This window comes from Vicugna pacos, chromosome 8, assembly GCF_048564905.1.
Source record: "Vicugna pacos chromosome 8, VicPac4, whole genome shotgun sequence".
Taxonomy (NCBI): Eukaryota; Metazoa; Chordata; class Mammalia; order Artiodactyla; family Camelidae; genus Vicugna; species Vicugna pacos.
This window is the reverse complement of record NC_132994.1, coordinates 77,531,281-77,544,578: the sequence shown is the minus strand read 5'-3', so window position 1 is coordinate 77,544,578 and position 13,298 is coordinate 77,531,281. Positions and strand designations below refer to the sequence as shown.

The 13,298-nt window shown below is 48.7% G+C and overlaps 1 protein-coding gene across 11 annotated transcripts in view; it reads right to left on the bottom strand.

The window, feature by feature from the left end:
- AFDN (afadin, adherens junction formation factor) overlaps nucleotides 1-13,298 on the bottom strand; it is a 126,578-nt gene that overhangs the window by 56,372 nt on the left and 56,908 nt on the right. For 10 of the 11 annotated variants that reach the window (XM_072966220.1, XM_072966221.1, XM_072966223.1 and 7 more), the window contains 2 exons: nucleotides 6,620-6,714; nucleotides 5,535-5,797 (listed from right to left, as the gene is read on the bottom strand). In XM_072966220.1, coding sequence (XP_072822321.1) covers nucleotides 5,535-5,797; nucleotides 6,620-6,714 — 358 coding nt within the window. The remainder of the gene's footprint in view (nucleotides 1-5,534; nucleotides 5,798-6,619; nucleotides 6,715-13,298) is intronic. The other variant, XM_072966219.1, reaches the window with a different exon arrangement.

Below are 13,298 nucleotides of genomic sequence, written 5' to 3'. Positions count from 1 at the left end.
AGGAAAACAAGAAACACGACAGGTCAGCTCCCTGTCGCCTGTCAAAGCTGTGCACACATTTGACCCGTGCCGTCCCCGGCTTCCTCGCACAGATGCTCAGGAACACAGCCGAAGCCATCCTGACTCCATCTGCAGGTACCACCCCACAGTAACAAATTCACTCAACACCACACAAGCCTCTTTATTTTTTTTAGCTAAAGCTACCAAAACTTTGAGTTTAACACGGGTCCATCATCTGCACCGCATCCTGGATGTGTGAACGATTACAGAGGGACTTTACTCAGGACTCTGGTGACACAACTGTGAGCGTAAGCAGCTCACCCCCAGAGCGTGACGGCACTTGGCGTGGGGGCACGGGGGGCAGGTGGGAGGACTGCACGGGCCATCGGCGCGTCGTCAGAAGTCCCTAACATCCCACGCTGGCTGTCTGTATCAAACGTGCCCCATGCCAGGATGCCACCACTGAGGCTCTGAAGACAGAGACCCTAAAATCTGCAGGTAGGAATACACGTCACGCATCCCCCGAGGAACCAGAATAAGAACAAATGAAGCCCAAAGTTACGAGAAGGAAGGAAATGACAAAGATGAGAGCGTAAATAAATGAAACAGAGACTACAAAGACAACAGGAAAGACCAATAAAACTGAGAACTGGTTCTTACGATAAGCAAAACAAACCTTCAGCTAGACTGACCGAGAAAGAAAAGAGAGGACTGAAATAAACAAAATTGGAAATGAAGGAGACATGACAACCAACACCAGAAATACAAAGGATCGTAACGCACTGTTACGAACAACTGTATGGAACTAACTGGACGGCCTCGAAGAAAGGGACAGACTCCTAGAAACATACGATCTTCTAAGCCTGCCATCATGAGGAAACAGGAAATTGAAAAGACCAATCACCAGCAAGGAGATTAAATCCAGTATCAAAAACCTCCCAACACATAGAAGTCCAGGACCCGATGGCTTCACCGGTGAACTCGACTGAACACTTAAAGGTTAACACCAATCCTCAACTCTCCTAAAAACAGAAGCAGGGGGACAGTTACAAGCTCATCTTACAGACCAGCACACCCTGATGCCAAAGCCGAACAAGGACACCACGAGGAAAGAAAATTACAAACCAACATTCCTGTTGAAAACAGATGCAAAAATCTCAACCAAGCGTTAGCAGACTCAATTTAACAACACCCTGGAAGATCATCACCACGACCAAGGGTGACCTGCTCCCGAGATGCACAGGGGTTCAACATGCACGTATCACTCACGCGGCACAGCACACTAACAAAAAGGAAGGTAAAATCACACCATCACCTCGACATACGCAGAGCAAGCTTCAACAAAATTCACACCCACGTATGATAAAAACTCTCAACGGCAGGTACAGAGGAACCACTCAACACAATAAAGGGCGTACTTGACAAACCCACACCTCACACATGCTCCACAGTGAAAACTGGAAGCATTTCCTTTAATATCAGGAACAAGACAAGGATCCCTGCTCTCACCACTTTTATCCAACAAAGCCAGAGCAATTAGGCAAGAAAAAGAGCTAAAGAGCATCCAAATTGAAAAGAAGTAAAATTGTCACTGTTTGCAGATGACATATTATATATAGAAAACCCTAAAGACTCCACCAAAATTAAGTTAGAAATAAACTAATTAGCTTGCAGGATTCAAGATCAATATACAAAAATGTGCTGTTTCTATACACTAGTAACAAAATGTCAGAGGTTAAGAAAACAGTCCCATTTACAACTGCATCAGCAAGAATAAAATCCTGAAAATGAGCTGAACCAAGGAGGTGAAAGAGCAGCACGCTGCGAACTCTGAGGCAGTGACCAAAAACCTTGCTGAGGACACAAGTCAAAGGAAGACAGCTGATGTTCTGTGCTCACGGACCGGAAGAATGAATATGAGCACGTCCACAAGGCACTCTGTCGAGTCAATGCAACTCCTGTCAAAACCCCAGCAGCATTTTTCACAGAAACAGAAAAGACAATCCTAGGATGTGTATGGAGCCACGAAAGACCCCAACAGTGGAAGCAACCTTGAGAAAGAACGAAGCTGGTGGCAGAACACTCCCTGATTTTAAGCTCTGTTACAAAGCTACAGCGATCAGAACAGAATGGTAATGGTATAAAAACACACACACAGGGCAATGGAACAGAACAGAGAGCACAGACAGAGACCCACGCTTACATGGCTGATAAATCTACGACAAAGGAGCCAAGAACGCACGACAAGGGGTGCGCAGCACGGTCTCTTCACTCAGCAGTGCCGGGAAAACTGGAAAGCCACACCAGGAGAATGAGACTGCAGCTTCCTACACCACACCCCAAATAAACTCAAAGTGATTCAATACTTGAACATAAGACCTGAGACCATCAACTCCTAGAAGAAGCCACAGGCAGTCAAGTTCCTTGGCACTAGTCTTGGTGATGAGCTTTTGGATCTGACAAAACAGCAAAGGCAAGAAAAGCAGAAATAAACAAATGCGACGACATCAAACTAAAAGCTCCTGTTCAGCAAAGGGAACCGGTAACAAAATGAAGCAGCACTGCATGGAGTGGGAGAAAATATTCGAAAATCATACATCTGCTAAAGGGTTAATATGCAAATTATATAAAGAACTCATACAACTCAATAGCAAAAAAAAAAAAATCTAATTAAAAAAGTGGGCAGAGGATTTGAGTAGACATTTTTCCAAAAACATACAGGTGACCAACAAGTACATGAAAAAATGCTCAACACCACTTACAAGGGAAATGCAGATCAAAGCCATAATGAGCTGTCACCTCACACCTGTTAGAATGGCTGCCATCAAAAGTCAAGAAATAACATCAGCCATATGATCCAGAAACCCCACTTCTGGGTACTTATCCAAAGAAAACAAGAACACTAACTCTGCACCCCCCACATTCACTGCACCACTGCTCGCAACTGCCAAGGTACAGAAACACCTAAGTGTCCACTGACAGAAGAATGGATAAAGAAAACATAGTGTGTGTGTTTGTGTGTACACATACCTACATACACACACAATGGAGTATTATTCAGTCATAAAAAAGAAGAGAATCTTGCCATTTGTGACAACATGGATGGACCTTGAGGGCATTATGCTCTGTGAAATAAGTCAGACAAAGACAAAGACCATATGATCTCACTTATATGTGCAATATGAAAACAACAACAAAAAAGCAAGCTCACACAGATACAGAGCGACAGTTACACCAAGGTGGGGGAAGGGGGGTAGTGTGGGGAGAGACATGAATCTAAAAGTACACATTTCCAGTAGTAAAATGATGAAGTTGGGGGAGGTGCTGTTCAGCACGGTGACTAGTCAGCAGTCCTAGACTACACACCTGAAAGCTGCTTAGAGAGTAAATCTTTAAAGTCCTCATCACAAGAAGAAAAGCTCTTGCAAGCATGTATGATAATGGATGTCAACTAGACTTACAATGACAACACATACAAGCACTGGATCATTATGCTGTACATCTAAACTAGGATCATGTTATAAACCAATCATGTCTCAACTAAGTTACACACACACACACGTGTGGGAAAAAATACCTAAATTGCCTATCTAGAAATTTGAGTAATAGTTTGACATCAGAACAACGTTAATGTTTATAAAATAAAAGAAACTCCTCTCCGACCTACGAACGCACACGTAAGTGCTGGTATATCCAACCACTGAGCAGTTTTCACCAGTTTTGCAGGAAACAGACATGAGTAAAATAAAAATTAAGTTTCACAGCACTACCCCTCAATGAGATGTTGGCCATATTCTGTACGATCTCTGCTTCTGGCCAGAGGTATGATTAGGACAGATACCCGCAGGCCTCCAAGGCAGGAACCATTCAGGGAAACAGACAAACAAACAAACAAAGCAGCCCAGTAGGAGTTGATGGTCTCACACTGAAAAACATCAGCGAACAAAACTGAAGGACTGGCTGTACTCGTGGGACAGAGATCGTCTGTGGAACCGTATTTACACACAGCAAGAGGGCTGGACAGCACCGTGCTCATCAACACCATCAAACAGACACGACACATAACTCAGATGTGAAGCACAAGTGCACGGAGGAGGCAGCGGTCACAGCACGGCTGGAGGGCGCCTGGGAGCACAGCAAACAAACAGCCGCGGGCGGTAACTCCTTGGCAAAACATCCCAGGAATCAGCACAGTGAGGATGTCAAGTAGGCAACCTGCACATCGTCAAGGCGTCTGGTGCTGCGAGGAAGACACGGGGTGAAGGAAAGCTGAGGATCAAATGGAAATCACTTGAGCGTGCCATCAGCTGAAGAAGACGGCCTGCAGAAAGGGAAGGGGGAGACGGCTGACGAATAAACACAACCTTAAGAAAGGAGTATGACAAAACTGGTCCTTCCAGACACAGAATGGAAATCTGAGTTTATCCCACATGCAGATTAAAGCTGGAAACAAGAGTCAGGAAGAAAGGGATTTTCTTAAGAGAAAGGCAGGTGCTTGTCTTCTCTGGGAAAGAAGAGGTGTGGTCGTTAGCTGAACCTCGGTGCTGCAGGTGAGGGGCCAGGGACAGGTCTCGGGCGGCCCACAACACGTCCAGAGTGCAATGAGCCCACGGGAACACGCAAGGGTGTCCACAGTGTTCACCCTGGAGAAGGACGTGCGGTCTAGCACTAGCACTAACTGCCTTTTACCCTTCGCCAGGATTCAAAATGGACAAAGAATGAAAAAAGAGGCAGAGCTCATCAGTGACCCACCAGCAACAATCAGGGAGCATCACAAGGCCGATAAATGGACAAAAGACCAACGTGAGCAAGTACAAAAACTCACACCTGACCCAAAGCACAAGCTCTGATCACTGAGCAAAGGCAGGTCACGGACACCACCACGCCGTCTGCATCTGTGCTTTAAACAGAGGAAAAGGTACAGCACCTATTTCCCAAGACCCATGGTCTATCCACCTGCAAAATGCGCAATAAAGTAACTAAGCGGTATATTCTAAAAAAAAAAAAAAAAAAAAACAACAAACTATTGCCAAAAATGAGGTCTTACTTCCTCCCCCACAAAGTTTTGCCAGATAGCAAGGATTTTTCATTTTCCAGGCCCACGCTGCAAGTCCTCAAAAAGGCACTAGGTGGAGCCAAAATATTCTGAATCCTTTAGAACTTAGTATGTTTCATAATTCGTAGTAAAAAAAATACACAACAAAAAATCTCAGTTATGTAAGGTTACAACACAGAACACCATAATTCTTCACAAAAGAACAAATTAAGTGTTATATTAAAGTATCAGCTGAAAAAACAAAATTTTAAAAAATTCAAAAATCAGACACGACTTCCAATTTTAAGACAAAGTCAATTACCTTTCTTCTCTCTGAAACCAGCCCCAGATCAGCAAGAGCCTGAACCACAAGCCACAACTTGTGAATGTTTAAAAATTAAAATAACAACCAAATAAACACATAATCTTTGCCTAATTCATGACACGCTAAGCAAGATCCAAACTCTCTAAATTCCTGCGGCTGAGGCACACTGCTCACCCAGGCTTATGTCTGGGGCCCTTCACCGCCAGGCCTCCATCCACAGACCTCTTCGCAAGCGCGTGGTCCTGGCTGGGGTCCACAAACTTGAAGACGTGTGATGTCCCAAACTGCACCTTCATCCCGCTCTGCAGCACGGTCGTCTCCGAGATGCGCTGCCCCTCCACATAGGTCTCGGCATCCATGCTTCTGGGCGTGACGGTGACAACTCCATCCATGTTCGTGAGGTCACAGTGATGGGGCTGAATTCCTGAACCAAACAACTGAAAATAAAAGAAAGTCAAAGGAATTCCCATCACCAACAACACAGTACTTAAAAACTGAATTTTAAGACCATGAGTTCCCCTTTTATGATAAATACTGCATAGTGAACTCTGGATTTTTGGTGCTTTAAGTGAATCTCCCCCTACCTGTAAAAATATAAGTAAGCACTGTCCAAATAACAGAACATGTGATTTTTAGCATCCAGTAACTTGATTTTAGGTTACTGTAACCCCGCATTAAAAAGCATATGGTCGTCTTGAACATTTATCAAATAGTTAATGGATAAAACTATGCAGGTCATTAGGGTCCCAAATTGCTATCTGCCTGCTTTGCTGCTGTGCTAAGAGGGAAGGGATGTTAGAACTGAAAATGATATTAACAGTCCGACCCCAGATTCCACAACCGAGGAATGAGCAAGCATGTGGGGAAGGTGTGGTCTGCCCGGCTGAGCCCCGTGAAGGGAGGAGCCCTGATGTCCTCGAGACCGTGTGAGCCTGTTTCCGGTGGTCCCCAGCGCCTGCACAGTGACTCACTGCCTGCCTGTGCCAGCCCCACTGACAGGCACTTTCACAAGGTCATCACCCTTCATCTCGAAGGAGAAAAGCAGTCTCAGGACTCTGGAGGTGGAGTGGGGACAGAAACTCATGCCCACTCCCCTCACACTGGACGAGGAAGAGGGACCAGAACAAATCAGGTTTGTGTGTGTGTGTGCTGGGTCTAAAGGCTGGGCCTTCACCACTCATCCCCGTGGCAACCCCCACGGCTGCCCACTGAGACGGAAGCAGCACAGGCGGAGCTCAGGCCGCGGCGGGAGCGCGCACCTGGATGCAGCTGTCATCCAGCTTCTCTGTCCCCACCTCGGTGACACTCAGCTGAAGGCGGTAGAGCTTTGGCTTATCTCTGGAGTCGGAACCGTCTGAGAGGAGAGAAGGAACAGAGCTTCACCGGGAAGGTCTAAGGCTCCCGTCGTGTTATTTGAAACAAACAAGCAAACAAAAGGTTATCTTTGAAACGACACTAGTTTTCCATTCTCAGGATTTCTTTTCAAAGAACTCCTCAAATTCATATCAGTTTAACTAAATGGATACAGAAAATTCAAGTTAAATCATAAACATATCAGCTCTGTTTAATATAATTTAGGGTACTAGCACTGTCATTCATACCAACGTTTTGTCACACACAAAAAACTTTCCTCCGCCACACAGTCCTGGATTTGTGTTAGTGACTCTACGGAGCAATTCTACTAGCAAACGAAGGTCATCAAACACATGTGGACGCTCCTTGCAGACCAGGCCGTGCCTGCCACGAACCCGGCACGCACAGGGCAGAGGCGCGTGCGGGCCGAGGGGCGCGGCGGGCTCGCCCGTGGAGGTGTCTAAACGCACAGCCTCACGGCTCACTCCAGGCGTCCTGGGCCAAGCCCCTAGGAACGAGGCCCAAGCACGTGTCCCCTGTGGGCCTGATGCCCCCCACTGGCTCTAAGCTCCTGCAGGAACCGCCGCTGCAGGGCTGAGGAGTGCACCCGGGCTGAAGGCAGAGCGCCTGGGCTGTATCCCTGTGTCACGCCCCACTCTGAGGACTGCTGAGACTCCCCAGCTCCCTGCGCAGGGACTTCTCTGCCGAGACCCCTGCCTGTTTACACCCAGACGTGCTCGTCCTCTCCGCACCTGCCGCACCTGTCTGAGCGAGAAGGACAGTAGCGGCAGGCTTACTCCGATCTCAGAGCTGTTCACCAGCGAGGAGACAGCCCCAGAACCAGCGCATCAGGACACGACCTCGGGGCCTGGCAGCCAGCCGCGCTGGGTCCAGGCCCTGCAGCTCCCGCCTCACCCACGCCTGAGGTGCCGGTTAAAACCTCAGTCCTTGGACCAGGAACGTGAGCACGGAGAGCTTCAGAGGTTAAACACCAGAGTGGACCCAGGGCCTGCGCTGCTAAAATGTTGGTGGTGTGGTCTGAACTCACAAAGGACGCCAGGAACGTGCAAGTTCCGCACAAGTGCGCTAACTGCAGAGTACACAAAATAACACGCCAATGACAAAAGTTTCCATTTCTGGAACACTTCAGACTTCTGAGAGACCTGGGTGAAGGCCAGATGAGGCTGAAGCAACATCAAGGAGACACCACGACCAACACACCCCGAGCCCGGCTCCGCGTGGGTCTGTGTGCGTCACAGGCCCGGGGACAGCCTGGCCGCACTGCGGCAGCCGAAGCGCTGCTTAAACAGCTTTCTTTCACCTCTGAGCACTGATCCAAAATGAGGCATCAGCCACCTGGGGCTCTCGCTGAACGTGGCAGGATCCCTCCCAGACCTGCTGGGCCCAGACCCCCGCGGAGCGCTCACCGTGCTGCCCGCTCTGAGCTCTGCAGGCGGCCCTAGCTGGCAGGCCTGGTCTCCACGGCCCCAAGAACTGCTTCATCTGAACTCCACTGGCCAGGTCTGACGATGGTGTCTACTACCTGCCCACCTCCCCCAGCTCTGCGCACACAGCTGGCTAGGTTTTTAAGACCATCTCCTTATACCTGGCACTCAGTACACTGTCTGGCCCACGATGTGCATTCAAGAAGATTTAATGTATTAACAGGGAACAATTACTAACTAAAAATGAAGAAGGCAAAACAACGCGACACAGTCACAGGACGACACAAGCGAATTATAAAGAAAGCAGAGGATGCGAATAAGTGGTCGGAACCAGTGTTTCAATTACAAAGTTCAAAAGACGGAACAACATGAGAAACATGCCTGTTTCGGGGTGAAAGGAAAATGCACACTAATTTTCTTCTGAATTTTGAATGCTCCTGGAGGGTACTGTGAGAGCTCACGAACGGACACTTACATACTTTTCTACATCAACATGCCCTTCCACAGATTTAGAAACACAAAAAGGGGACACAAACTCTCAGCCCCCTTCTCACCACCTCACTATGCGGAGCCTACAGCGGACGGGTGGGAAGTGAGCTTTCCCAGTCCCCCGTCCCTACTGCGTCACAGTAACCACAGACCACAGACACGGAGCCTCTGCAGGCACAGATGCTGAACACCCTGAGCGGCGGCCACGGGACGCAGCAGAGGAAAGGGCGTTCGGGGACGGTGGGGGAAACAGAGACGGAGTAATCAGCTTCTGATAACTTTCTCCTCGGAGGGTCCGTGTCCCCCTCCTTGTTAAAAGCAGCACAGGGCCCTCACAGGCAGCACCCCACAGGCAGGAACAAACACGCAAATTCTTCTCCTACTCCACAACCGGATTCCACAAATACGCCACTTCTGCCCAGAGCGCCTCCGAGAGCAGCGAGAATCCTCCGAGGCAACCCCGCCACACACGGCAGTCCCGCTGCCAGCAGTTTAGTCTTTTTAAAATTCTATCTTAGGAATATGCAGTACATTCATGTGGTTCAAAATTCCAAAGACAAGAAGGGTCCAGGGAAACGCCCCCGCCCCTTCCTGCCTGTCCGGCTCTCGGGAAGCAGGTCTCCAACACCCAATCACACGTATACAACCCAGCAACGCACACGCATGGTCCTCTTCCCCCCTTCCTTGCACAAGCGTCAGCACACTACTCAGGGCTACCTAGTGAAATACACAGCAGTCAGATCCCCAACCCCTGGGACAGACTGACACCAAAAAACTGGGGTTTCACCTGGAATCCAAGTTTACCTCGAATCCTACTTGCCAACGCGGTCGTCATCCCTGCCTTCCTGTTCACACTGCTCTGCACCTTGTTCGTCTGCTTGTTTTTGAGATGTGAAAGAAAGTGCTCTTTCACAGTCTAAATTTTAAGGAGAAATAGACCCTTCTGAACACAGCTGAGATGCTTCGAAAGGGAACTTTGTTATTTCCCTCCAACAAGGCCACACACCCAGCTCTGTCCCCTGGTGAGCCCCCGGGAGGCCAGCCGGACCCTGGGCTCCAGCGCCCTTTCGGCCACTTCACCTGGGGAGGGAGGCAGGGGCTCGCCATGTCCGGAAGCCGGCCAGGGCCTCCTCGTCCCAGGCGCCGCGCAGGACGCCAGGGCTTACCAGCGAGAAAGGGAGCGTGCACCCCCCCGCACAGGGCTCCCGGTTCAGGCCCCACACGACAGTTAGGACGCCGTCAGGACACTGAGCCTTGGGACGTGCTCTCACTGACTCTACTGAGGGGAGCCACCGCTCCTCAGATAGGACCGGTGTAGCAACCAAGAACACGGTGGTAAAGCTGATGACTCTACTATGTGTATTTTTGGTACATACCAGATAAAAAAGAAAACGCATTTTTCTATTGTTTCATGACTTCACAGTATAAAATTAACAAACACGTGGAAACATTAAAGAATCCTTTTCAAGAATAAAATAACAAGAGAAATACGTCTTAGACTCTATGCATTATATCAAAATAGGTAATAAATATCACTTGCTCCTATTTTTTAAAAAAAGAACACAAAACCAAAACTCCAAAGTTAACTGGTTAATAGCCAATGAAAACCTATATGATCAGCTTGGAGAAAATGCAACAAATTGGTATAAGATGCTAAACGGTGAGTAAATACACATGAGAAAGTGTTTGACTGTCACATTCAACAGGTAAAAAAACAGCATTTAAAATATAAAAACAGACAAAAAAGAAATATTTCTGTGTACTATTTAAGATGACAGACTGATGTACAAAATTTGAGAAACAAATTCCAGGTAGGAAAGTACAGCTTTGCTAAATAATAAGAAAAGAACTTCCATTAGGAGAACCCCAACGGACACCCCCAACCTGGTCATGGTGGAAGCTGGCTCCCTACAAAAAAAGATGACACACAGGACTGACGCCAAGCGGATGGTGGATTCTCTTCTCCTCTTCAGCCTCCAAGGACCACTGGGCCAGCCACCTGTGCCGTGGGCTGCTGCTCTCCACCGGCTGCGTGGCGGGGGACAAACCAGCACCTGTGTTCTTGGCCCGGTCTCTCCTGGTCTGACTCTCTCCCTGCCCCTGCTTCCTCCTCCCCCTTCTCGCCCCTACTTCCTAATTTTTGGGGGGCTGAAGGATAGGCAAACAGCTTTCTTCCTTATTTAGTTCAATTTCTCACTTAAGACTTGGCCTGAATAGCAGAACTGGACATTACTGCAAAATGAAATTAAACTGCTAAGAGAAATTTCTTCTATTAAATGAAATGAATTCTGGATATGGAGCAATTATCAGATACAGATAGAATGATGGTGCTTTACATTTCTGAAGGTAAGTTATTTATACCAATTCAAAACTAACACACAGAGCAAGCAGGCAGGTAACACCACTTTCCCAGGAGGCTGTTCGTGTGCTAGTCAAGAGAGTAGTATGAAGCGTAGCATTACCTTCGTGCGCGTGATAGTTGTAGTAGGCAAAGTGGCTCCTTCTCCCTGGGGCTGAAGCACATGCACAGGGCCCAGGTGAAGGCAGCACCGGCAGGACAGAGGCCGTGCAGAGCCCGTGGAAGAGGGAAGGAGCAGAGAGACAGGAGAGGGTGAGCTGCAGTGAGACCACTCTCAGAGGAGGAGCAGGACAGTTCAGCCCTCGGCCTTCAGAGCTGGGAGCTCCAGGCAGGGCGTGCTCTAGCATCCAGGGCGGACTGCTAAGGGAAAGGCTCAGACAACAGGTGAGTCACCAAGAGGCAGGAGAGCAATAGTCAGTAAGTCGTAGGGAAGACACCCACCCACTCCTTCCACTGACAGACACAGTGAAATCCAGAGCAAAGAGTAACGTGCCTTCTTACCCCCGTTCCTCCAAAACACAGGTGGAAGCACCCACCCACACCTCAAAAACCTCACAAACGACCACAGGACCTCACCCCACCTTGAGGACGCATGCATGGCTGACAGCGTGCCCACTGCAAGTACAGCTCTCATTCGTAACCAGTCAACATTTAAGAATGCTGGTTTCTTGCAAAGGGAAAGTCAGTCAGTTTCATCCAGCATGCTGACTGTGCTCAATTAACACAACAACAACTTGAGAAGACAGCATGACCTGGTGAAGAGAAGGGCTTTAGTGTGAGAAAGCCCTCGGGCCGGCAGGCGGGCTCGCCCCCTCAGAGATGGTGGCAGAGGGGAACCACAGGCCTCCGTGAAGGGCACGGCTCCCCTGGGGGCGGCCCGCGGCCCTCGGGAGGGAAGGCAGACCTAGGGTGCCACCAGCGCCTGTCACATCGCTCTCTGCATACCTCTCGGTGTGTGAACACACAGAGGCAGGAGCAAACTTTCCACCTTGTACCTACTGCGAAGTGGGAGGCAGCAGCTGGGAAAAGCTGACTAAGGCGGCCCAGCGCCACGAAGGAAGGCGCATGTCCAGGAGCATGTGGTGTCGCTGCGGCCAGTGTCTGGTGACAGCAGTACACGGCCAATGTGTGTCCAGGGTCCAGCACCCTCCTACTCCTACAAAAACGTCTGTGCACCTGGTTACCGAGGAGACCGCAAGTACGCAGAGAGCGCGTCTCACCAGGTCGGGGACTGGGCCACGCTGCTGGCGTTCTCCCCAGGGCCCAGGGCAGTGTCTGACCACAGTAAGCATCCAGTGAATGCCTGTCAAATAAACGTTCAGTGAATGCCTCTGCTACCCACTCAAATCAACTTGGTTCCACTATTCACTTGAAAATCAGTCTATGTCAGCTGCTACTGATCAGTTCTCTCTGGGCCAACACTCCTACCTTCAAAGATTTCTGTTTGGGAGAAAACAATCATTAGTCTCTAGTATGTAATGCGAAATTTTCAAGGACAGACCCAATGCCCAAAGATCCTAAAAAATTTAAAGTTCAAAAACAAATGCCATCTTGCAGGTGCCATTCACTGCCTCAGGTAACCAAGCTCCGATCCTCACATCACACACACACACACACACACACAATTCTCCAGACAGGTCTCCAAACCACAGGGAGGAACCAGAAGCTCAAATGTTCAGCCAGAGACTGAGAGACAAAGCAGCACTAACATTTCCCTCACAAAGAGCCAATCAATCAGAAAAAATCTTCAGACATATAATTAAGTGTAAAAACTACCTGCAGCACACGGCCGCTGACCGTAAGTCACAGAGCATCAGTCAGAACAGCACCGCCTTCCCTGCATGAGTGTAACACAACCCAGGGCCCCACCGAGACTGCCGGACCACAGGCACCACAGCGAACCATCACTTACCACCTTGCAAGTTACAGTAACTACTCAAGAATCAGAGGAGAGACACCTGAAACTAGCACTGTAAAATCAATTACATGTCAATTAAAAAAAAAAGAAAAGAATCGAAGAGGAGAACCACCTCTGCCCAAGGAACCGCAGGTTACCCACATAAGCAGCTCGGCTCTCAGCTAACTTTTCTACAATTATTAATTAAGCTTTATGTGAAAGCAGTGCTGGGTGGGAGGGGGCAATACCCTGTTTTCCACAGCACTTTATAACACAGGTCACATGCTACCGTTCTAACCAAGTAAGTAAGAGATGAAGCGGTTCAGCCGAATGACAAGCGAGAGCGTCACAGATCCACCAGTTACGTGCACACATAAAATGCGGACGACGTGTGT